Genomic DNA, 25,189 nt, shown 5'->3' on the forward strand with positions numbered 1-25,189 from the left:
ATTTCAATGAAGAGCTCTTCCATAAACTAATAATACCATGGTGCCACTAGCTATCATCAGGAGTTCTCACACATGGAGAGGTCCTATGTATTATGTGAGCTATACTGATCTTCTTGAACTTGACCTATATTTCTACCATCTACTTCTTCAGAGATAGGCAATAATATTATTGCCATCAATCAATCACACTACTACCGCCATATTCGCCTACATTCACTACACCCCAATCCATCAATCCATCAATCCATCAATCCATCAATCCATCAAACCATCCAATGGACTTATGCCAGCCACCTACAAAATAAAGCTAGACCTGGATCGATTGATTGAGTGAGTGTAGCTTGTGTTGGTCCTAAACCTGGATCTTCATTTGACGTTATCTTGGCGCGCCTGTCTGTCATCACAATGATCACTACTGTCTTCAAGATGGTTGAGTTGTTGAGGCTGTGGAGTGGCACCCTGCAGCGCTTGGAGGATGTCACTCAACAGCTGGGAGTGTTTGTCCAACTTGTCGTGCAGGAGTCTGGACTCCTTATCGATCCTGTCGTTCAGCTCTTTGGTCTGTCGGTCCAGTCGCTCAGAGATGTCGCACGAGAGTGTGGCCTGCTGCTGCTTGGACCACTTCAAGTCCTTTTGTTGTTGGTTCTGTATGCTTGCGATGACGTCGACAAATGTATCGATGCTGGCCTTGATTGGTGCAATGGCGTCGTACTCTATCACTTGTTGGTAACTTGATGGCATGATTGGCGATGAGTCGCCACTCTGTGGAGACAGTCTAGATGTAGACATTGATGGTGGTGAGTGAATACCTGTTGGCGTTGATGGTATTGGTGATGGTAATGGTGATTGTGATTGTAAATGTGATTGTGAATGTGATGGTGATGATGCGGTCCAAATCGATGATGGTTTGGTTGGTGCTGGTAATTGAATGATTGATTGATGTCGTTGCTGCAACGACATTGACATTGTCGCCTGAGATTGAGGTGATTGTGTTGGTGATGGTATGGTCCAAGTCGATTGCATTGATGATGATGACGATGATGTTGGTGACTTGGTTGTGAAGTTGCTCCTAGGCTTCTTGAAGTGTTGTTGATGTTCTGATAATGATGATGATGGGGATTGGGATGGTGATGATCCCGTTTGATTGTGGCTGAATACATGGCCATCCCTCTTGCCCTTGCCACTTCCAGTACTGCTTCGTTTGTTGTTGTTGTTGTTGAGTCTGTCGTCTGAGTATTCTCCCAACTCCTCATTCTCTTCGATTCGATTAATCTTGAGTTGTCCAGGAGTAGCAGGAGTAGTAGGAAGAGGAGGAGGAGAACTGCCAGCCCTCTGTAATTGTGAGCCAATCGTTTGGAATCTATATAGCATGCTTTGATCTGCTGCGGGAGAGTCGAGTGTGTTCTCCTCGTCACAACTATCAATCCTCTCCTCGCTCTCTGAGTGATCACTGTCGTCGTCCGTCAAGTTTGTGATGGCACCGCCCGTCTCCAATGTAGCTGTGTTCTGCGTCGTCATCTGTCTCTTCCTACTACTACACACATCACAATGACTAAGATACTCTGACACAGACTTGGTCATTCCAAACCAATTGTACCTCTCTTTGATTGAGTGATTGAGTGATCATTAAGTCAGTGTCGTTCATTCATTCGTTCAATCAAATGATCAATCAATCAAACATACCTTTGAGATGCTTTGTCATTGCATCTCTACCTCTATGTCTGCCACCTTCACCAAGGTAGTGAGCATCATGCATCACCTTCTCATAACTAGACATCAACAACACCTCTCTATACTCTCTAGTGCTACTCTGTGTATCCCCATGTTTGGCTATAATGATTGATTGATTGATCGATTGAATGATTGATTGAATGAGTGAGTAAGTGTACATCACTGATATAATGACATAGTATAGACATACCATCTGTTTGTATTGACCTATATAGTTTGTTGTTTACTACTCTGTAGCATTCACTCTTGAAGAACTTGTGATAGTCTGTGCCACGATACTTCTGAGGCAGCACTCTTGCCTCAGGCGGTAGATTGAAGTAATATACAAGTGCTTGGGCTAATTCATCCTCCATCTTGATATACTTGATATATATGAGCCTGTATGTCTATCTCTATCTGTATATATACAAACGGGGATGGAGTGAATGAGTAAAGTCTACAAACAATCAATCATTCATCATCACACTTTCGCGCGACTTTTCAAACTTTGGTAAAGGTCCCATAAATTCAAACTTTCAACACATCTAGATTGACATTCAATCAGATGATGTTCATAATCATTCATTAATTCGTTCATTAATATAATTACATTACATTCATTATATATATATACATATGAACAACACCAATAGGTTGTTGTTGTAGATGAGTTAAAGACAATGAAGGGCGACAGAATGCCAGTTATACAGTCGCCAATTGCACTTGCAATTGGTGAAGACTACACAGATCAATGGTTAGAGTTCTTACTTGATACTTCAAAGTTACAACAACATGTATGTATACATTCAAGTTTGTTTGTTTGAATGATTGAATAAACGATCACTGACTATATCCACAATCAATCAATCAATGTAGCTTGTAGCATTAAAGACGAATACAAGTAATCATCCTAATGATACTTATTTGATAAAGACATTTATGAAACAGTATGATAAGTGCATGGCATCACAACAGAGTGGACGTGCAAAGGCGTTGTTGGCATTGACTGTCATGGTAGTGACATCGCTAGATTATACATTGGAGCAGTTTGAGAATATAGTGCCAAACAAGTATCAACGTTTAGTGTTGGAGGAGTTGAACGAGTCATTCATAAGCGTCACACATCATCATACATCAACATCGGACGCGGAGAGTACGTCACCTCCGACGACGACGACGTCGTACCATCAATCATTCGAACCATATCTACATCGATGGATCATTAGAGGCGTGATCAAGGGCACGCCACTCAAGTATCTATTGCCACAGTCATCGATTGTGGCTGTTGCCAATGGTTCAACGTCTCCGCCACAGCAGCCACCCCCTTCCTCGACAACGACGCCACCGGGCTCTCCATCGTCCCCACCACCAACACCTCCACAGTTCATGGCCAATCAGACTGCGGCAGCCTCGAGCACACAGACGGCGGAACAGGCCAACCTTCAGGCGGGCGCGCCACTCAATGATATGTTGGACAAGTCGACCGAATACCTAATCAACTGGGTCAAGCAATGGCGCACCACTCAACAACTATCAGTCGCTCACATCATGATTGAGCTTGGCGAGTTGTCGTTCTACCGCAACGACTACATTGAAGCGCGTCAATACTTCAACGAAGCGCACACCTACACCAATGATCCCAAGACTATCCCAGAGTATGTGTAATTGATTGATTGATCGATTGTGTGATCACATGGACTGACCCTCATCTCCTCCCTCAGCTTCAAGGACTCTGACAGGATACAAGCATTCCTTATTGCATGTGACTCGATGGATATGTATAAGAAGGCGACACCAGCATCAACACCTCATATACGAGCGTCGTCAACACCTCAGAGTAGGTTGGAGATTGCACTGGCAGAGGGCGATCACAAGTCAATACTTCAAATATTGTTCATCGATATATATGACCAATCCTCAACCATTGACAATCAGTTGAGGGCCAACCTGTTACATGACCCACTGCTCCCCGTATCCATTCAACGCAAATTACGATGCTACAACTTCTTAAAGCTGACTGTACATGGAGAACTGGATAATGCAAGGACTTGTGTGGACTGCGATGTTGAAAGCATTGACTTCTTATTTATGACGGTGGTGGCATTGTTGGAGACGACAATGGATAACATTGGCCGTTCAAGATTGGAGTTTATGTTGAATTGGCTAGGACTTGATCTGGTCAACAATGGCACCTACTACTGGGACACATTCAAATCCAAAGGTATGATCCACATTGATGACACCTCGGTATCCCTCAATCAATCACTGACTCTGTCGCAACGTTTCCACCACTCAGTACCATCACTCAAACTTTATAACAAAGATATTGCCCCTGTTGTATCAATTAGACACGACATTTCACATACCAATGGACAACATGTTAGCATGGATGAGGACGACGACAAGGAACAACACACCAACAACAACAGCCTGATGTATCATTATAGCCAATTCATGATGGAGAGACGAGTCGATCGATTGAAGACCTTGCTCCAAGCACTTGTAAATAGACATGCATTCACCAGCCTGCAAGTGGATACGCTTATATCCCGACGAGGCAACGCAGCCCTGGCCGCAGGCGACATTGAACTGGCCAACAGCCTGAGCAGTCTGCGGCCTCAGCAAACAGCGACGACGACGCACCTCGAGTTCCACCAGCTGCTCACCAAGCTCAGCGCCAACGATCACCAAGTGGGTGACAACGAACTGTCGACACTGTTGCAAAAGATTGGACAGGTGCCAAGTTATGCTCATCTGTTGGCCATCCTCTCGACGCTGTGCAACCAACGCCAATGGCAACATGTGTTGTCGGCCTGCGAGCAACTCAAGATTGCCCAAGCTTCAGTTGCTCCACAACACACTGATGTACAACTCATTGATACTGCGGCGTCTTTGGCAACGTTGGCATCAAAGTTGACTGAAGCCGGGTTCATCAATGACTCAGACTCCTCCTCGATGGACATGGACATTGATCATGATCGTGATCAGAACACAGTGATTGGTGAGGTTGGAGATTCACTACAATCATTCATTACAAAGGCACAACGAGCCAAACAGTGGAGTTATCATGCCGACTATCTTGATGGCTGCCATCTGACCACAGAGACCAACAAGTACAGTCTACTGGACTGCATCACAGACGTTTCATTGTTAGAGGTCATCGTCCAATTGCTCATTGGCTCATTGGTTAGGATACAGAGAGTGAACAATGTATGTGGTGTCCTGCCTGCTCCTTAATGACTCGTTCACTAACATCAACCTGTCACAATACAGAACCAGAATGAGATCAACATTGACTATTATGGCAAGGCCGCGATGGCCATGTCCCGTGCATTTGTCATTCCACAAACATCCAATGGGTATGTATCTCATGATCCTCCCTCCCTGGAATCCCTATCAATCACTCACTCACTCAAACATCAACCTTAGGGATAACCTGGAGTTCATCATTATCGAACTACTAATGAACACTTTGATGAAGCTCAGTGTGCGATCGCTGCAGCTTCAACAACCATCTAGCCCGAACAATAAGGTCCGCGACTCGTATAATGGCCACAGCTTCTGCGCATTGGGCGAGGTATACTTTGAAGCCAAACGATTCGGGGATGCACTGCGCTTCTATCTATTGGGAATGGCAGTCGAGACATCATTCTTTGCAAACAATACGCGCACGACAGAGTTGACACCAGAGATCGAGAAGCTAATACCAAGGATGATGCAGTGTCTTCAATCATTACATTGTCCAGCGCAAGCCGTGGTACTGAGCCAGTTCATGCCGACCAATAGCCAGACCTACAGCAACGTGTTCCGAATCATTCAAGAAGAGTTCAACAAGCTTGACACCATCTACTTCCAATACGTCTGGGACACTGCCATCCTAGAGATACTGATCAACATATCACATCGTGTGAAGGATCACAAGAAGTCATCAATGCTTGTAAGTTGTATATATTCAATCATATGACAACGTGACCAGATCACTCACTCGATCATTCAACTCATTCAACAGACACAACTGATATCGACTCCAATGTTGAATGAGTTCAATCCAATTGAGATCAAGTCAACATTCATCAAGAATACCAAGAACAACTTCTGGAAGATGCTGTCTAAAGAGTTCTTGTTGTCATGATCGTAGTCATCAAACACTCAATGAATGAAATACGCGTGATGATGGCCTTTGCTTAGACTTGTCTCGGGTGAAGTAATGGACCCAGTCTACGCGCCCTTCTAATAATAGATGAGTGTCGAGTCGAATGTCCTTCCATACATGAGACCCATTGGTTTTGATTGATTGCCCACTCGCGGTGACACATGTGACCTCAGACACGCGAGTTCCTTTGGAACTTAACAAAATATCTGACGAAGGTGTGGCGCGTGATTGACTGATGGACGGGTGGATGGACTGGCGGACAGACGGGTATACCGCCTACGAACACTTTAAGTTCACATTCACTTCATTCATTCATTACATACATCACATCGCATCAAATAACAAATAATGGAAAGACAATACTTTACATTTGTATCATCATTATTGCTCGCTTTGGCAGTTGTTGCAGCTTTTGCAAGTGTTGGAGAGGCTGCTGGAACACCCAACATCATTGTTGACTTCACCGTAAAGTCATTCAATGTCACAAACATGTCGATTGGATCGACTGTGTCTACTTATGGCTCAACTAACTTGATCAAAGGAGGTGCTGCCTCGACAAACTGGAGAACTCTGCTTGGCAAACTCGGACCCCTAGTCTGGCGGATACCCCTTCGCTACTTCAATGGCAACGTCGGATCGTCTGCTGGAGGCAACTTTGGCGACACCAACGGCGCCGCCTACATCCAGGCCATCCGCAACATTAGCGGAATCCCCTTTGTCGTAATTGGTGGTTCCACCAACGACAATGACATCACCACGTCGGATGCCGCCTCGCTTGTCCACTACTTTAACGACAATGGCGGTAAGAATGGCGGCCCAGTCGACTACTACGTCATTGGCAACGAGCCCGACAATGGCTTTGGAATGGACAACTACATCTTTGGAGGCGCCGGCAATGCAGGCTACCACAACATTGCTGTTGCTATGCGTGCTGCCACTACACGCCGTCTGTACCTCGCCGGTCCCTCGTTAGTCACATGGGCCGACTACAAGTACGGCGACTTCAACAACTTCATGAGCAACTGCAATGCCGACACCGACATCATCGACTTCCACAAGTATGGCGACGGCAAGGTGTTGGGCAACATCAACGCCACATACCAGTACCGCGATGCCCTCAACTGGCTGCGCCAACAGATCAATGTGTACTTTGGCGCACGTGCCAATCAAATCAACATTCAGCTTGGTGAGTTCAACTACAACTCATGGTACGATGGCTCGTGGGCCCAGGCCTTCTACACCTCGCGCAATCTCGTCCACACCGTGTCTACCATCGGCCAGGTGCTCAGCCGCGGCGGTCGCGCTTACAACTATGCAGACAACAATGGCGCCCTCGGTCTCATTACCGACGGTACCTCCAACAATGACGCACCAGCCGGCAAGTACGTCCCACTGCCATCCTACTGGGGCATTGCCGCATGGACTGGCGGTAGCTACCTGCGTAAGCTGGGCACTGTGATGGTGAGCGCCACATCGCTAGTCGACGGCGTCGAGGTTTACGCCACCGACAACAAGGCCAAGATTGTGCTGATCAACAAGTCCGAGACCCAGGACCAAGCACTCGTCATTCAGATGAATGGCAAGACAACTGGCATCTACTCGCTTTACTCGTTCCGTCGTGGAATGACCGCCACAGACTTCACCAACGGCCTCCAATTCAAGGCTCCACTCAAGACAGTCTCTAGCGCCACATACCAAAATGGTATCATCTCAGTTACCATTCCATGGATGAGTGTTATTGTTGCCATTGTTGATTGATTGATTGATTAAATAGGTCTCGTTAAGAATGATTGTTGGTGATTACTTCTGGCTATGATTCGTTATAATGTAGTTCCAAAGATGGTATTGAATTGATCAATGACATTACCTCGTCAGTGATGGTACAACGATATGTAGTTAATGATCGGAGTCGTCCGCCTTTGCTTGAGCTTGCGAGCAGTCCTTTGGCAACTTTATCTAGCTGCCAATCATCGAGATCCAAATCCAGTGACATCAAAGATGTGTTGTTTGCGAAGCTATTGATAATGGTTGTGGCAACCACCTCATCATCAGCATTATCTGGTTCTGGAAATGGTATAATCTTCAACTTGTGGACAGTCTGGACATTGCTTCCAATAAACTTAAACAACTGATCGGTAACTATTTGATTGATTGAGTTAATGAATGATCAACAACCAACCAATCATTCCATTCAATACTTACGCTGGTAGTTAACTTCGTCCATTCTCAATTTCAATGATTGAATGGTGATGTTTGATCGATTAATCAATCCTTCGAGTATTGTGCCAAAGTTAACATCATTGTAGAGGCCCAGGTGTGTGATGCTCTGGTTGGCGAGCAGTGCATTGAAGAACAGCTGAGTGTATTGTAGTTTAGCATCATCATTAAAAATCCCAGGTATCATGATGTCCAAACTGGTGAGTGTCTGATTGGCCTTGAGTGCCACCAATGATGAATGGGGCTCTGCCAACCTGGACAATCCATTGTGCCCTTCCAGATGGCTGAATGCCCTCCAAAACTCATCCGTATGTCCGTATCGTCCTCCTATCCAAAGATTGGTCAATGATTGTGATTGGAAGAGTGAGCCAATTGCACGATCCTTGAGCGTGAGGCACTCGCCACCGATGCTCGTGTCCAACGTGATGAGTTGATTGCTGATGCTCACGATCCTGTTCCAAAGCTTGTCAAAGCGGCCATATAGAAAGCCTTCTTGAAGGCTATAGAAGTCAAACGAGGAATCTAATTCCAAGTGTCGAAGATGTTTGAGTCTTGTTATCCATTTGGTGCTGATGTACCAACATTCTCCATTAACGGATATAGTGGATAAGTTGGCAAAGTATGGTAAGCTTAGAATATCCATCATACTACTTCTCTTGTTGATACAATTAAGTCTGAATGATATCGATTGAATGTTGTTGGTCGCGACTGTCACTGCTTCTTGCTCCTCTTCCATCCCCACCTCCTTGCGCCATTGTCTGTAGAACTTCTTCAAGTTTGGATATCGAAATATCTTTCTTTGGTCAACCAGCTTGCGAGTCCAATATTCTTGCTCGTCCTTTGCTCCTTCGTCCACATTGGTGATTGGCAGGTACACTCTCATCTCCTCTGGCTCATCCCTGCGCCACCATATCCTGCGCTCAGCCACATATTCATCTTCTTCAGTCTCGTTCATTAACGACGAGTCGTAGTTGCCATTTTCAAGTTGATCTTGGACATCTAGCTCTCGTCTTTGTCTCTCCTCCTCGCTGTCATACATCTCGTCATCATCGTATAGTGGTGAGGAGGATGTTGTTGATGACGGTGTATCATCTTCAAACAATGATGTAGGCTCGAACTTTGACTTCTCAATCATATTGAGATCGATGTACCTGATGTGTTTGAAAAGTGACCATTGCGAAGGTGTGCCTCGCAGGATGTTGCCCAGTGTATCATGAGGCATGTATTCGAGCTCGTCTCCAGCTGACCCAATTGCCATCGTCACCAATGTGAACCAACGTCTATTTACCAATGCCAGATTCCACATCCATTGTTCGAAGCATAGATTACTATCTTCATTCATACATCCCTCTCTCTTTATGTATTCTACATCATTTAGAAGAAGAGATAAAATTGAACATTGTAATAATACTGGTAATGATACATTATCATCCATTGATTGGGTTAATATATATTTATATGAATGAATGAATGAAGAATGTACAAATGAATTAGTTTTTTTTAGTTTCCCTCATCAACTTGAAGCCTTTCCAATTGGAATTGCTCCAGTGTGGGGATAGACTTGGCAATGGCCAACATCTCGGCTGTAAGTCGTGGATAGTTATAAAGAGTGAGTGATCGAAGTCGTCCACCATTGATAGAACTTGCCACCAATCCTTTCAGTGTAGGTTCAATCTGCGACTTGTTTGAGAAATACAAGTACAATGACTCCAAAGTTGTGTTGCTCGCAAAGCAATTGTGGATTGATGTTGCCAACGCCTCCTTATCAACCTCTCCATCATCAATATCAGTGAAATTCATTATCCTCATCTTCTTTATTGTCGGTATATTACTTCCAATCAACCTATATACCTGACTGGCAAATCTTGTTGGAGCTATTGATTGATAGAGTATTTGGGTTAGTAAATGATTGATTGATCGATTGATTGATTGAATGAATGATCGTGGACTTACAATAATTAAATATTAACTCCAATGATTGAATGGTGGTGTTTGATCGGTTGACCAATCCATCTAGAAGTGTGCCAAGGTTGACTCCATTATTGATGGACAAGTGAGTGATGCTCTTGTTTGCGAGCAACGCTTTGAAGAATAATTGAACATATTGTCCACGATGATTAATCGATTCATCAGTCTTGGGGAAAATGATTTCCAAGAAAGTGAGCGTCTGGTTGGCGACTAGTGCATCCAAGAGTACCCTTCCATTTGATGATGAACCACGATCAGAATTGTCATTCTCTATATCACTGAATGTGGGCCAGAAGTGTTCAAGTGATCCGCTTATAGACAGACTGGTCAATGTAGGCGATTGGAACAGAATTCCAATAGCTTGGTCTTTGAGAGTGTGGCATTCACCGTTCACAGACGCATCCAATGTGATCAGTCGATGACTAATGCTGGCAATGCGGTTCCACAACTTGTCAAAATCTGGTTCGGCTTCATTGTCGCGGGTATGTATAAAGAGATATATCTTCAGATGTTGAAGATGCGGTAACCTTGTTAACCATTTGGAACCAAGGTCGTAGATTTCTCCATGGACCTCCACGCTGGTCAAGTTGGCAAAGTAGTAGGGAATCAATTCGATCATTCTCCTGCCACTATCATTACAATACTTCTTCTTGTTCTTGTAAGTTATCGATTGGATCTTGTTACTTGATAGATTAGAGGCGTCCCCAAGCACTCCTCCATTCCAACCTCCATTCTCCACTTTTTGTAGAACTTTTTAACATCTAGAAAGTAATACCCGAATCGGTGAAAATACCAATGATCACCTTGCTCCTCCGTAGGCTCCAGGTCCTTTTGCCACCATGATCTTCTCTCCGCCACATATTCATTCTCCTCAGACTCGTTGTTGTCCAAAGGTTCCTCTTCTACCTCATCTTCATCTTCATCATATTCTTCATCGGTATGCTCATCATCATCATCAATGGGCTCTTCAATTATCTCCAAACAATCTTTTTGATAGTATTCCAATTTGTTTAGATCGATATGTTTGATATGTTTGAATAGTGACCAATGAAGATTGTGTTCAAGTCCTTTCAATATACTTTGCAATGTATGTCTAGGCATTGATGATAAATGATGACCAATATAATCTATTCTCAATGTGACCATATCGAACCAATATCTGTTGACCAAAGCTAAGTTCCACATCCACTTATCGAAACAAATATATTCTACACCATTTAGATTCCTCTCACCATTCTTCTTTATATTACTCTTCATAAGTAATGTTATAATAAAACATTGTAATGTTCTTGGCAATACATTATTGTTATTATTATTATTATTATTTGTACATGTATCCATTATTATTTGTTTGAAAGAATGACAAAGAAACGAATGAAGCCAAAGAATTTTCAAAGGGAAGGGAGCCCTTTGACATTTCTTCAAGTTTCGTTGAGGCCAACAGACTTGACACACATCATTGCATCGCCGACCAAAAGTTCATTCATTCTTTCAATCATTCAATCAATCATATATATATAGATATTTAGATGTTGAAGAAACAATCACTAAAAGAGAAGCAAAGACGAAAGTCATACTATCTATCAACTTGGATCTTCCTCAAGACTCTATCAATCGTATTCTTTGTTGCCTTCTTCTCATCATAGTATGTTTGATCGTATGATTGATCTTATGATTTGAATGATAATCACTCACTTACTTCATATGTATGAATAGTATTCAAATCAATGGACTTGTAGGAGATGATGGTATACTACCGATAACAGCCATTGTTGGATACAAAGGTTGAGAATAATGTAGAGATCAATTCGATATGGATGTTGTTGATACATCCTACAAAGGGTTTGGGCATGCCAGTCAATACAATGTTACAATCGATATGTATACTTGGTTTGATCTCAAGCTCACTGTCCATCTTTACAATGTCACACTCAATCTATCTCGGCTTCACATGGTTCTTCTACTTCCTCATCGTTGACGTTGGTCAGATCTTCTATACATATCAAGTATGTTGTTATTGTTGCTGTCACGTGACAATGATTGATCACCTCTCGCTAACCATCAAACACGATGATCATCATCATAAAGTGGGATCACCTGTTGCTAGAATGTGCATTCCTTGCCATCTTCATATCACCATTTGGCTCAGAATATGATGAGAAGCCATCACAACCAATCAGATACCTCTTCAAGTATGTTGGACTCACTCGCTCGGTCACTCAATCACTCAATCCCATCTCACTCACACACCTTCAAACATAATCAGATGGCTTGTCTTTAGATTGATCTTTGGAAGTGGACTGGTTAAGCTTACACCAATATGGTCTTCATTACAAGCTATGAGCTATCATTACGAGACCCAATGTATACCCAATGTATTTGTATGTACATCATTGATCAGTCCCATTGGGGCTGGGGCTTGGGCTTGGGCTGAGGCAAAGCCCCACATCCAGGTCATCCAGACTAACCAACATCAATCAATCAATCACTCTAGAGTTATTACTTTCACCAACTTCCACAGATGTTCCACAAGGTACATTACATTGATTGATTGAATGATCGTCACGCTGGACACTCACTTACTCACAACATACCTCCACACATCCAACCATATTAGTTTGAAACAATGATGACACTGGTAGTGGAGATACTCATTCCTCCTTTGTTCTTTGCACCACGTACATTTAGGATTGGAGCATGCTTGGTTAATGTTGGACTGCAGCTGATGATCATACTCACTGGCAACTACAACTTTTTCAATTACCTAACGATTGCATTGTTGATATTACTGCTGGACGACTCGTTCCTCATTTCAATCATGCTACCCTTCCGCCAGAAGCTGCTGGAGCTCGAGTCGCTCAAGAACAGGATCTACCACTTCAAGCGACCCGACTTTGGCCTGTCGAACCTCAACTCCAAGAACCTGCTGGTGCCATTCGTGTTCATCCTGATCGGCACGTCGTCGCTGTTCTCAATGACGCGCTACCTGCAGCGCAGCAGTGTGCCCGTGCTGATACAGCGCGTCAACTCGGCCGTCAGCCTCTACCACCTGACGGCCGTGTACGGCCTGTTCTCGCACATGACCACTGAGCGCTTTGAAATCTCGATTGAGGGCAGCGACGATGGGCAGCTGTGGCAAGAGTACGAATTCTATTACAAACCTGGCAATCTGTCGAGGATGCCGCCGTTCATCTTCCCTGGCCACAAGCCGCGTCTGGACTGGCAGATGTGGTTCGCGGCACTCTCTGCCGACGCTCGTGGACAAGGCTGGATCGTCCACTTCATGGCCAAGCTGTTGGAGGGCTCGCACGAGGTGCTCAGTCTTATTGAATACTCGCCGTTTCCATCGGAGCAGCCGCCAAAGTACATCAGGGCGCAGCGTTATCTCTACCGATTCACTGATTGGCGAGCCAGTGGGCACAGCGTGGCGGACGATGCCAACAACGACAATTGGTGGGAGCGTCAATTCGTCGGCCAATACATTCGACCATTCTCATTGGCAGACTATCGTCATACCACCAGCAACAACAGCAACAAATAAAAGATGTATCATAAATGTCGCGATCGATTGACCAATCTGATCAAGTCAGTGAACTTCAATCACCCCCAGGCGCCACCACGCACTCATCTTGATCATCAACCCGATCGGGAAGACATACTTTCATTTAATTTCAATCAACTAATCAATCATTCAATCATATAATTACATTATTACAAAGGATGGATGGATCATCATCATCATTGAGACATATATTGTTAGGAACTATACAGGGACACATCTGGGTTGGAGTTGCCATCGCAACCTTGTTGGCTTTACATGGTCTGCGCAAGAAGTCGTTGAACATGTCAGGTGCGATCGCTGCTTGGTTCACAGGCTTGATCACATTCACAGCAGGTCACACCTTTGCCGCGATCCTCATCGCCTTCTACCTATCATCGTCTTATCTGACCAAATACAAAGCGTCCATCAAGAAGAAGCTTGAGGAAGATCACAAAGTTGGTAGGTGTCTGAGAATGAATGAATGAGTGTGTCTGAGATGGATGTGAATATTGACGCGACTACTCACTCATTCACAGGTGGCCAGAGGAACTATATACAGGTGTTCTCAAACAGTCTGGTGGGCACTGTACTGGCACTGGCGCATATGTTGGTGAGCAACAGTCGATGGAACACATATATTGACTCGAGATACCCTTTGGACGTGTTCTTGTTATGTGCATTTGTAGGACAGTATGCATGCTGCAATGGTGACACATGGGCTTCAGAATTGGGCATACTTAATAAGACACAGCCGATCTTGATCACAAAGCTTAGACGTGTGCCACCTGGTACTAACGGCGCAATCAGTCCCCTTGGCACATTCGCATCACTCATGGGTGGTCTCTTCATTGGAGTATGCTACTACGTACTCTCCATCCTATTCGCACCAGCCAACGTCACCGCTCACCAACCCCAATATCCAATCATACTCTTGGCGTCATTCTCTGGCATATGTGGATCGATGGTATGTTGTTGTTGGACCATGTTGAACAAGATGCAACTCTAACACCTCATTCATTCATTGTTTTAGATTGATTCACTACTTGGAGCTACTGTTCAATACTCTGGATGGGACATCAAGAATAACAAGGTCACAAACATCCAACCAAAGTCAAAGAATAATCTGATTGCACATCTTAGTGGAGCGGACATATTGGACAATCATCAAGTCAACTTCCTGTCATGTCTATCAATGTCCATCATCAGTGGCTGCATTGGATATTGTTTACTATGAAATTACAATATATCCAAAATACATGTACTCTTCATTCATTGATCATTTGACAAGTCTTGGACTTCTTGGATGTGTCATCACCAAAGGGTTGGTGATGAGGCAACATGTTGGACATCGACATCCTTAGTTAATGTGTTGTGTGTGTGTGTCGGGTGGACCCGAAACGTCAACAACCTTATGATGGAAATTAAACACACATAATTAAGGTGTGTGTGTCATGTGATTGATCATCTGATGAAAGTGTGTGTGTGTGTGTGTATCTTGAGATTGATCATCAGAGAGTGTCTATAATTAACTATCAATCATAGTTTTAAAAGACCACGACCTAACACTACCACTACCACTAGTTCGTTGGTAGGCTGTTGCCACCTCTACCTATACCTCAATGTTTTAAACACACATGATTGATGCAATCACATGATTGTTTCGTTAACAAACACTGGACACTAATCCATCCCATCAAACAAACATCGCCGTTGATGCCAATGGCGTGGTTGATCCACATCCATTCCAGTCTGTCAGTCAATCAATCAATACCCTCACTTAGTTCACATAAAGGAACTATTATTTAACTTTAAAGTTATAATTATTACCAAGTTTAACTGTTGTTGTATCATTATTATATCTGTATCAAATTTAAAATATATAATACATATAATCAATCAATCGATCAAACATGGACTTGAACCAAAGGTTCATATACATCAATGATGAGTTGGAGAACAGAGAGTTCAATTTCCCCAACAACAAGATACACATTCATACCTACTCGGTACTTCATTTCCTCAAGAGGTTCCTCTGGCACAACACATTTAGACTTGGATATATATATCTGTTGCTGATCACTATTCTCCAGGTATGTTTGAATATTCAATATATTGATTGATTGATTGAATGACCATACTAATATTAATGATTATTCTCCAGCTAATCCCATCACTTAGTACTATTGGTACTTTTACGACTTTGGGACCATTGTTGGTAATGGTTGTGGCAACATTTGTGTTGCAATTGTTGACTACTATTCAGCAACAGCGTCATTTGGATAGGGATGTGAATTTGAAGAAGGTGTCGATTCTGCGTGGTGCAGTCTTCAATGATGTTGCCTCCTACAAGTTGAAGCCTGGCGATGTTATAAAGGTGTCGAACAATGAATACATACCTGCAGATTTAATGTTGTTGGCCACTAGTGATATGGACAACGTGTGCATGGTCGAGCAGTACGAGACGGCCGATGGAGAAGTCAAGTTGTCGAGCAAGTCCGCACTAGAGTTCACCTCCACTCTTAAGGACCCAAGATCTCTAGCAGAACTCGATGCCAAGATATCATGTAGCGAGCCTGGTACCTTGCCATCAAACTTTAGAGGCCAGATGCTCCATGATCGTGTTACAGAGAACATAGGTTTCCAACACTTTGTTACTCGTGGCGCAAAGATCACCAACACCAAGTGGGTCTACGGCTGTGTCATCTACACTGGCCACCACTCGCTTGTGCCTGCCCTCGAGATTGAAGGCCTGTCCACCAACAAAAAGACCAAGCTCGGACGTGTGGAGCGCATGACCAACTACTTCTTGTTCTCGCTGTTGTCAATCTCTGTGCTGTTGGCCGCCATTTCGACCATCGTGTACCGCACCAAGATGGACTATGATACCTGGTACTTGGACCTATCCAGCATGACCGTCGCCACCATGTTCTTCACCTTTATCATCCTCTACAATGGTCTGATTGCCATCACACTCTATTTCACCATCGACATCATCAAGCTCATCAACATGACCTTTGTCAATGAGGATATTGCCGGCTCTCGTCAGTTCCCCAAGTCGTCGACACTGATTGATGAGTTGGGACAAGTGGCCTACTTGTTCTCAGACAAGACTGGAACACTTACACAGAACCAGATGGTGTTGAAGAAGTGTTCGATAGGAGGTACCGTGCATCTAGTTGACAATTTGGCTGCCCCTGGACATCAAATGGAGCCAATGAGCAACAATAATGGAGAGACCACAATGAAGTTGTTCCCAGTTGACGAGGCTTTGTACCAATCCAACCAGACTCGAATGGACTACTTCATGGCTATCATGACTTGCCACACCGTTTGCACTGAAGATGGCGACCAAGGAGAGGTGTTCTACAAGGGTTCCTCGATGGATGAGTTGGCTTTGCTCAAGGGTGCCCTGTCCAATGGCTACAAGTTGCACAAGCGTGTCAACAACTTCCTCTCTATCTCTATCCAGGGACAATCCTACGAGTTCCAGGTAGTAGAGATTATTGGTTTCACATCGTCCAGAAGAAGAATGTCCGTCATCGTTCGCAATCCAATCAACAACCAGGTGATGCTCTACATGAAAGGCGCTGATGAGGAGATCTTCCTGCGTCTGGCACCCAAGCAGCCATTCGCCGACAAGACCATCACCGACCTTGAGAACTTTGGCAAAGAGGGCCTTAGGACATTGTGTGTTGCTCAAAAGATACTAAAGGAAGAGACCGTTGTGCGATGGGTCAACGATTACCGTGCAGCCAAGTCCACTTCAAACGCCGATGCCATCCGTGCACTTGAGGCCGAGATGGAGAGCAATCTCACACTGTTGGGCGCCACAGCAGTTGATGATAAACTGCAAGAGGGAGTACCAGAGACCATCCACACTCTCCGCTCGAGTGGAATCAAGATGTGGGTGCTCACCGGAGACAAGTTGTTGACTGCCATGAACGTCGGTGCTAGCTGTCGTCTGATCGACGAATCAACCATGGAGATCCTTGTGCTGGCCGAGAACTCGGAGAATGAATGTGTCTCGATGTTGAACGAATACCTAGCAACCGCCACTGAGAAGAGGAACAAGAAGGACATTGCCCTGGTCTTCTCGGGCACCAACCTCGAGTACTTGCTGTCCAACCCTACCACCAAGTTGCAGTTCCTCAAGCTTGCAGAGAACTGTAATGTAGCCATTGGTTTCCGTCTTTCCCCCAACCAGAAGTCATCTGTGATCAACTTGGTCAAGAACAACATCCAGGATGTCACACTCGCAATTGGTGATGGTTCCAATGATATTGGAATGATTGACAATGCAGACATTGGTGTCGGTATCATTGGTCACGAGGGTATCCAAGCTGCACAGACTGCCGACTACTCTCTTTCTGAGTTCCGTTTGCTCGAGCGCCTACTACTGTTGCATGGCCGCAATGCATACCAACGTGTCACCTCGTTCATCTTGTACATCATGAACAAGTCGGCAACACTTGTCTTTACGCAGTTCTGGTACACCATCTACACACTGTCGTCTGGCTCGACGTTGTACGATCCAACAACCATCGTTCTGTACAGCTTCCTGTTCACACTGTTCCCAGCTATTGCTCTTGGAGTCTTTAACCGAGCTGTGGGCACTGGTAACACCAACACATTCCCAGAGCTCTACCAGGATGGACCGATGCTGGCGCACTTCAACTTCCGCATGTTCTTCTTCACCATCCTCTCGGCGTTGTACCAATCGCTGTGCATCTTCTTTGTGCCGGTGCTGAGCATGAATCGCGGAATCATCTATGGCGACGGTCACAACATTGACGAGTTCTACATGGGAGTTCTGGTATTCACCTGTCTGGTATTCACTGTCAACTTCAAGGTGGCACTGGAGACTCTAACATGGACATGGGTCAGCATTGTTGCATTCTTGGGATCACTTATACTATACTTTGGATGGACTCTAATTGCATGTTCCTTTGGAATTGGAGGTGATTGGTATAACATCGACCTTCTCTCATCATTATACTCAAGCGGATACTTCTATCTCAATGTCATTTTAGTTGTAATTGTAGCATTGTATCCAGAATATGTTATCAAATAGTAAGTTACCTATATTGTTAGTTTAGTTTGTTAGTTATACATATGTACTTACTCATTCATTCATTCATTCAATCAATCACAATAGTGTACACCGAAGTTATTATCCAAATATGAAGGATGTTGTACAAGAGATGGAGAGAAAGAAGAGGGATTAATTAAGTACACTCTCTTCTTTATAAATAATGTATATGTTTACCATCTATGTACATCAATACTATAAATAAACAAACTCAAATCACTTTATACTATTATGTATATGTTTCTCTCTATTTATCTCTTCATTTCATTAGTGCGGTTGAGCGAAGATTGAATGAAATCTGTGGGAGAGTTCATTTCAGAAGTGTGTTCTTTTGCCACTTTCGTTCGTTTTCCTTGTTTAGCTCTTTGGGGTCAAGTTGACTCCTTTATTCATTCATTCACTCTATCATTGAGACAGAAGTAATAATAATAAGATAATAACAAGATGGGAAAGAGTATTGCAATTGATGATATAGATCAATGGGTATTGGAATATAATGTTGAAAAGATAACATCGTTGCTTGATGCTGGTTATGATGATGTTGAGTTGGACGTAATCAAACTTGCACATAACATTGTCACTGGTAACCTGTGGCAATCAATACAGACATCACCATTCATAACTGCACTGTTCAACTATGACAAGTTGGAGAAAGACGATACAACTGCTGAAGGTATGTGTACCATTCATTCATTCAATCACTCAATCAATCTCATTCAAACAATCAAACATACAAACTAACCTTACTTACTTGCCACCCTCCAGACTACTTCTTCAATCTAAACCAAGCTATTGAGGATTTAGATGAGTCATCAGAGAATCAACTTGCACTTCTGTTGACAGGTATCACATTCTTGAACGTCTACATTCAAATCAACTGGACTGGACCAGGTCCAAAGGAGGTGCCTCAGTTCAATGTGAGTGAGCTACTCAATCAATCACTCAATCACGACAAACATACATACTAACTAACCAAGTTACACAATGAATGAATAGAATACACAAAGATATAAAGAGATTAAGAGCTTGTTGGAGGTCGATGGAGAGCCTATTTATACAAAGGTTGTTCATCCAGAGTTCTTGTACTTGGCTAGATTGTGCTTGGTGGACAACTATGCAAAGTTGGACAGTTGTCGCTCAAGTTGTTGGTGGAGTTGTCGCGCAATGATGTATCATCAACGCTCGCTACCCAACCCAACACCATCACTAAAGTCGGCAATGGCCGAGCGTTTCCAGATTGTAAACAGATTCTTTGTCGATGTCGACCCTGAGACTGACCGCGCGATCGATCTGGCGGCCAGCGCAGCGATCGAGAGCTCATTGACATACTTGCTATTCAAACAGAAGGCCAAGGTCGCCGAGACCCTGGAGCAGGCGACCAAGGTCTCTGGCCTGATCGCCACATTGACGGGCGCGCTCGGTCGTCGTACCCGTTTCCAAACCTTTGACACGGCTCAACTCGTGTTGGATGTGACAAAGTCAAGAGCAAGCGATGCTCCAGCGACCAAAGCAAATATCGACAGTGACAGCATGGACACTGAGGCCGATCCCGAGCCAGAACAAGACATGGATCACGAGGACTTCAAGTACAAGCGCGAGATTACCAACGATGACCCAACACTACTCTCGCGACCAAAGTTAAAGGATATGAAGCTGGCAACGACCAATCTGCGAATTGTCGACCAGGCAATCATACTGATGCAAGCCCTGCTCCTCAAGATGCAGAGTGGCGCCAGCGGTGCCAACGAGGAGATGTTCCCATATGTGCGCAAGACGTTGGAGTACTCCAACTCGTGGATCGTGCATTCGATGGGTCTGCTGATGAAGAGTCGTCTGGAGTCGACATCGTCCAAGACTGCTGACCGTGCTGCACTTCAGATCCAAGCCCTGGTTGAGCAATACGATGACGAGACTTCGCTGGCGGCCGACCGTCTGCGCTACATCTTCATTGTGGACTATCCCCCACGCTGGGATATGGAGCGCGAAGTTGGCGAGCGTCTTGTGTCCATCGGTGCGGCATCAAGTGCCTACGACATCYTTTGAGCGATTGGAGATGTGGATTGACGCCATCAAGTGTCTTCAGGCCATGGGCAGGAACGCGAGATTCAGAAGACCTGGTACGCAAGCGTCTGGAGATTGAGCCCACGCCCGAACTGTGGTGCATGCTTGGCGACGTCCTGGACGACCCACAACACTACATCACTGGCTGGGAGCTGTCGCGCAAGAGATACTCTCGTGCCCAGCGATCACTTGGACACTATTACATTCAGAGAGCCAAGTGGGCTGAAGCGATCGAGTGCTACGAGGTGGCCTTGTCCATCAACCCATTGTTCCCAAGCAGCTGGTTCTCATGCGGATGCGCTGCGATGCGTATCGAGAAGTGGGATGCGGCCACAAACGCTTTCAGTCGTTGCATTTCACTCGAGCCCGAGGAGGGTGAGGCCTACGGCAACCTGGCCGCCGTCTACATGATCCAGGGCAAGCTGGACAAGGCTCACTCGGCCATGCAGATCGGCCTGAAGCACAAGCGCGAGAACTGGAAGCTGTGGGAGAACTACCAACACGTATGCATGGCGTTGCGCGACTTCCAAAGTGTGATTCAGACGGTACTGCAGATCTTTGATCTGAACGACAAGAAGGTGGACATCAAGGTGCTGCAGGTGCTCGCGGACTTTGTCGTTAAAGACGACACGGACAAGTCTGGCATCAACGGTCGTCGCATTGAGAAGCCCGTCAGCGAGATGTTCGGCAAGATCACATCTAGATTGACCAACAATCCCGACGTCTGGAGGGTCTACTCAAGCTACCATCACAGTCTGGGAAACTTGGACAAGGCAATAGATTTGCAACAGCGTGCCTGTCGTGCCATCGAGGCCACTCAGGGCTGGGACACAGACAAGGAGTCGTTTGAGCGTGTCGTGTCATTCATCGCGACGCTCGTCAACCTGTACCTGGAACAGACACCAACCAACTCGACAAACATACATTCTGCCAAACTCAAAGTTAACAGCATCATCAAGAAGACTGAGCTCTCATTCAAAGAGCTGGACACATTCAAGAGCCTGTCGACACTTCTGGCCAACCTCGATGCCAAGCTAAGCAATCCAAATACAGTATCAGAAGCGATGCAGGAGGTGCCGTCATCATAATGACTCACTCACTCAATAATTGATCATTTATTGTTGTCTTTGTTTGATTTGTTCTAGCCTGGATGAACAGGCACTGCAAACATGGGATGGCTGTTCACTGGTATGACGCCAGCAGCGTGGACACTTGTGGCACGAGCTCTTCTCGACAACCACCCTCATCTTGCCTATCTCGGCACCGTTTGGAGTGGCAGTGATTACGCTGTGTGTATAATCTGGGTCCACCTGTCTGTAGATGTCACTTGGATGAGCCTTGCTCTGAGCCTGAGACTCGTTGTCGGTGGCACGCACGACAGTCACCTTGGAAACACAGAAGATGTCGTCGAGCTGGCCTTCATTCGACTGGATCAACTCGTACAGAGGGCTGGTCAGGGTGAGGGTGATGGTTGTTTCGTCGGGTCTACCAATATGTCCGGCGTCTCTCACTTGTTGTAGCATGCGATTGACTGAATCACGCACGGCAATTATCTGTGTCCACTTGTCGTGCAGCTCAGGGTTGTTCCATTCGGGTTGCGTCCTTGTCCAGCCCTGTGTAAAGACAGACTCGGTCGGTTGACGATACTTGTACTGATGGTTGTAGATGTCCTCACAAGTGTGCACAGCTATGGGTGCAATGATCTTGTTGACAACGTCCAACATTTCGAAAAGGACTGTTTGAGAGCTGCGTCTGTGTATGTTGTCTGGCGCCTCGACATATAGTCTTTGTTTGATGATGTCAAAGTAGAATGCCGATGTCTCATTGCAGAAGTTGAGCAAGTCCTGAGTCACCTTCTGGAAGTGGAACTGATCATAATTGCGCGTGGCAGACTCACTCAACGCGTATACCTTGTGCAGAGCATACTTATCGAGCTACATTGGTTGATTGAGTGTGAGTGATTGGAATCATTCCAGACTGGTGATCAATCATCATACATACCTCGGATAGTTGCGAGTATGGAACAGAGTGTTGATCTGGGTTGAAGTCAAAGTTGGCTCCAAGCATGTATCGGACTGTGTTCCTGATCTTCTTGACATTGTCCAATATCTTTGCCAAGATTGATGGGCCGACTGAGATATCCTTTGAGTAATCAGATGATGCCACCCACATCCTCATCATATCCACTCCATAAGCAGGGTTCTCAACTTTGTTCTAAATGATCCAAAAATAATTAATTGAAGAGATCCAAGTGTTTCCAGGATGAATGATTGATATTTGAGTGATCGGACGTTAGTTTGATTAATCGAGTTGCGTAGGTATCACTCCCAAACTTACCTGACCTCCTTGTACGATCAACTTGGGCGATACTGTGTTGCCAAGGGACTTGGACTGCTTGAAACCCTTCTCGTCCAGGAGGAATCCGTGTGTCACGACGTTCTTGTATGGTGCCATTCCTCTTGTGCAGACTGATGTCAAAAGAGAGGATTGGAACCATCCACGGTGTTGATCACTTCCCTCCAGGTAGATGTCTGCGCTGTCCTCCAAGGACATGACTCCACGAGACACCAACACACCACGCCACGACGTACCTGAGTCGAACCAGACATCCATCGTGTCCGTACCCTTGATGTACTTGTCGGCCTGGTTGCGCATCTCTGCCGGCAGCAACTGTGCCGTTTCCATGTTGAACCAGCAGTCTGAGCCATGCTTCTGGAACAGCTGGAGAATGTGATTGAAAGTGTTGTCGTTGAGCAATGCCTCGCCCGTCTCCTTGTCGTAGAACACGGGGATGGGCACGCCCCAGTAGCGCTGACGAGAGATGCACCAGTCTGTGCGACGGCCCACCATGCTTGACAGGCGATTGGTGCCAGTGGGTGGTACAAAGTTGACGGCCTTGACACAGTCGACTGCTGTTGACTGGACGTTGCTCAGGTCGACGAACCATTGTTTGGTCGTCCTGATGATGATGGGCTTCTTTGTGCGCCAGTCATAGGGATACTTGTGTGTGTATGCTTCTTGGAAGACCAGCGCACCAATCTTCTTGAGCTCCTCGATGGACGCGTCATTGCCCGCGCCGAGTACCTCCATTCCCGCAAGCGTGGTGCCTACGTCACTTGTGAACTTGCCAAGATCGTCAACGGGCGACAACACGGGAATGTTGTGCTTCTGGCAGATGGCAAAGTCGTCCAGTCCGTGACCGGGTGCAGTGTGCACGAGTCCCGTTCCCGAGCCAGGTACGACGTGCTCGCCAACCAGAACGGGCGAGTCACGTGGGTACATTGGATGTTGGGCGATGGTGCCGACCAGGTCGGTGCCCTTGATGCTGCCCAACACTGGCAGCGCCAGCTTGAAGTTCTCGCGCAGGGTAGCCAGACGCTCAGCCGACACAATATAGCGTTCATTGTTATCCGCTTCGACCACGACGTACTCGAGTTCGCCGCTCACACAGATGGCCTGGTTGGCGGGGATGGTCCATGGGGTGGTCGTCCAAATGATTGCGTACAGCTTGCCATTGTCCAATCCTGCAAGTGATGTTTTGGCGTTGCCATGGCGAGCCACCTTGAACTTGACAAAGATGGACTTGCTCACGTGATTGTCATTGTACTCGAGCTCGGCCTCGGCCAGCGCCGTCTTTGAAGAGGGCGACCAGTATACGGGCTTGATGCCGCGGTATACGTAGCCCTTCTGGTACATCTCGTAGAAGCTCTCGAGTTGGGCCGACTCGTAGCCTGGTTCCATCGTGCGGTAGTGATTCTCCCAGTCGCCAATCACACCCCATGACTTAAACGACTCCAACTGCTTCTTGATCTCCTTCTTTGCAAAGTCCGTCGCGACCTGTCTCACCTCGCTAGGCTTGAGCGCGCTCCTATCCTTCTTGAACGATTCGAATGCCTTCATCTCAATAGGCAGTCCATGGCAGTCCCATCCAGGGATGTAACTAGTTGTGAGTGTGAGAGTGAGTGTGAGGCCGAGGCTTGAGATTGGGCTAGGTCTGGGATCATCCCACCAACTTACTTGACCTTATGTCCACGAAGTAGCTTGTAACGATTGATTATGTCTTTGAGGATCTTGTTGAGTGCGTGACCGAGGTGAAGGTCACCATTGGCGTAGGGTGGTCCATCGTGAAAGATCCATGGCGTGCCCTTGTTGTTGGCCTCCTGCCATTTGTACAGTTGATAGACATCCTTCAGAAGTGTTGGCTCGCGTATTGCTGCATTAGCCTTCATTGAGAATGATGTCTTTGGTAGATTGAGTGTGTTTGCATATGAATGATTCTCGTCGCCTCCTGTCGTCTTTGTCGTCGTCGTCGAATATGATCTATGATTGATGATTGAGTTGCTGCAACGCAACAGCCTGTTGCCAATGCTGCCACTGATACTGCTGCCACTGCGGCACAGTGATGTGGCTGTGTACTGCAACAGTGAGTTCATATTGTATTGAAGTAATA

The 25,189-nt window shown here is 45.6% G+C and overlaps 9 protein-coding genes across 9 annotated transcripts; 6 read left to right on the top strand and 3 right to left on the bottom strand.

The window, feature by feature from the left end:
• Positions 1-366: 366 nt before the first annotated feature.
• SAMD00019534_110700 (hypothetical protein) lies at positions 367-2,084 on the bottom strand (the record flags this gene model as incomplete). The annotated part of the gene is made up of 3 exons (XM_012893723.1): positions 367-1,601; positions 1,684-1,830; positions 1,922-2,084. 3 exons carry the CDS (start codon positions 2,082-2,084, stop codon positions 367-369), a joined length of 1,545 nt encoding a protein of 514 aa, XP_012749177.1.
• Positions 2,085-2,390: 306 nt separating this feature from the next.
• Positions 2,391-5,842, top strand: SAMD00019534_110710 (hypothetical protein; the record flags this gene model as incomplete). The annotated part of the gene is made up of 7 exons (XM_012893724.1): positions 2,391-2,504; positions 2,587-3,365; positions 3,432-3,931; positions 4,007-4,920; positions 4,984-5,069; positions 5,140-5,647; positions 5,720-5,842. 7 exons carry the CDS (start codon positions 2,391-2,393, stop codon positions 5,840-5,842), a joined length of 3,024 nt encoding a protein of 1,007 aa, XP_012749178.1.
• Positions 5,843-6,211: 369 nt separating this feature from the next.
• Positions 6,212-7,621, top strand: SAMD00019534_110720 (hypothetical protein; the record flags this gene model as incomplete). Its single annotated transcript, XM_012893725.1, has 1 exon — positions 6,212-7,621. One exon carries the CDS (start codon positions 6,212-6,214, stop codon positions 7,619-7,621), a length of 1,410 nt encoding a protein of 469 aa, XP_012749179.1.
• A 52-nt stretch (positions 7,622-7,673) lies between these two features.
• On the bottom strand, positions 7,674-9,386 carry SAMD00019534_110730 (hypothetical protein; the record flags this gene model as incomplete). The annotated part of the gene is made up of 2 exons (XM_012893726.1): positions 7,674-8,002; positions 8,066-9,386. 2 exons carry the CDS (start codon positions 9,384-9,386, stop codon positions 7,674-7,676), a joined length of 1,650 nt encoding a protein of 549 aa, XP_012749180.1.
• A 4,382-nt stretch (positions 9,387-13,768) lies between these two features.
• On the top strand, positions 13,769-14,823 carry SAMD00019534_110740 (hypothetical protein; the record flags this gene model as incomplete). Its single annotated transcript, XM_012893727.1, has 3 exons — positions 13,769-14,048; positions 14,126-14,553; positions 14,620-14,823. The coding sequence occupies 3 exons, from the start codon at positions 13,769-13,771 to the stop codon at positions 14,821-14,823; spliced, it is 912 nt and encodes a 303-aa protein (XP_012749181.1).
• Positions 14,824-15,499: 676 nt separating this feature from the next.
• Positions 15,500-18,814, top strand: SAMD00019534_110750 (hypothetical protein; the record flags this gene model as incomplete). Its single annotated transcript, XM_012893728.1, has 3 exons — positions 15,500-15,679; positions 15,751-18,659; positions 18,745-18,814. 3 exons carry the CDS (start codon positions 15,500-15,502, stop codon positions 18,812-18,814), a joined length of 3,159 nt encoding a protein of 1,052 aa, XP_012749182.1.
• A 308-nt stretch (positions 18,815-19,122) lies between these two features.
• Positions 19,123-20,377, top strand: SAMD00019534_110760 (hypothetical protein; the record flags this gene model as incomplete). The annotated part of the gene is made up of 4 exons (XM_012893729.1): positions 19,123-19,351; positions 19,444-19,595; positions 19,675-20,264; positions 20,365-20,377. The coding sequence occupies 4 exons, from the start codon at positions 19,123-19,125 to the stop codon at positions 20,375-20,377; spliced, it is 984 nt and encodes a 327-aa protein (XP_012749183.1).
• Positions 20,378-20,840: 463 nt separating this feature from the next.
• SAMD00019534_110770 (hypothetical protein) lies at positions 20,841-21,827 on the top strand (the record flags this gene model as incomplete). Its single annotated transcript, XM_012893730.1, has 1 exon — positions 20,841-21,827. One exon carries the CDS (start codon positions 20,841-20,843, stop codon positions 21,825-21,827), a length of 987 nt encoding a protein of 328 aa, XP_012749184.1.
• Positions 21,828-21,854: 27 nt separating this feature from the next.
• Positions 21,855-25,172, bottom strand: SAMD00019534_110780 (hypothetical protein; the record flags this gene model as incomplete). Its single annotated transcript, XM_012893731.1, has 4 exons — positions 21,855-22,673; positions 22,741-22,953; positions 23,077-24,679; positions 24,757-25,172. 4 exons carry the CDS (start codon positions 25,170-25,172, stop codon positions 21,855-21,857), a joined length of 3,051 nt encoding a protein of 1,016 aa, XP_012749185.1.
• Positions 25,173-25,189: the final 17 nt, after the last annotated feature.

This window comes from Acytostelium subglobosum, assembly GCF_000787575.1.
Source record: "Acytostelium subglobosum LB1 DNA, scaffold: scaffold30, whole genome shotgun sequence".
In the NCBI taxonomy this organism is placed as follows: Eukaryota; Evosea; class Eumycetozoa; order Acytosteliales; family Acytosteliaceae; genus Acytostelium; species Acytostelium subglobosum.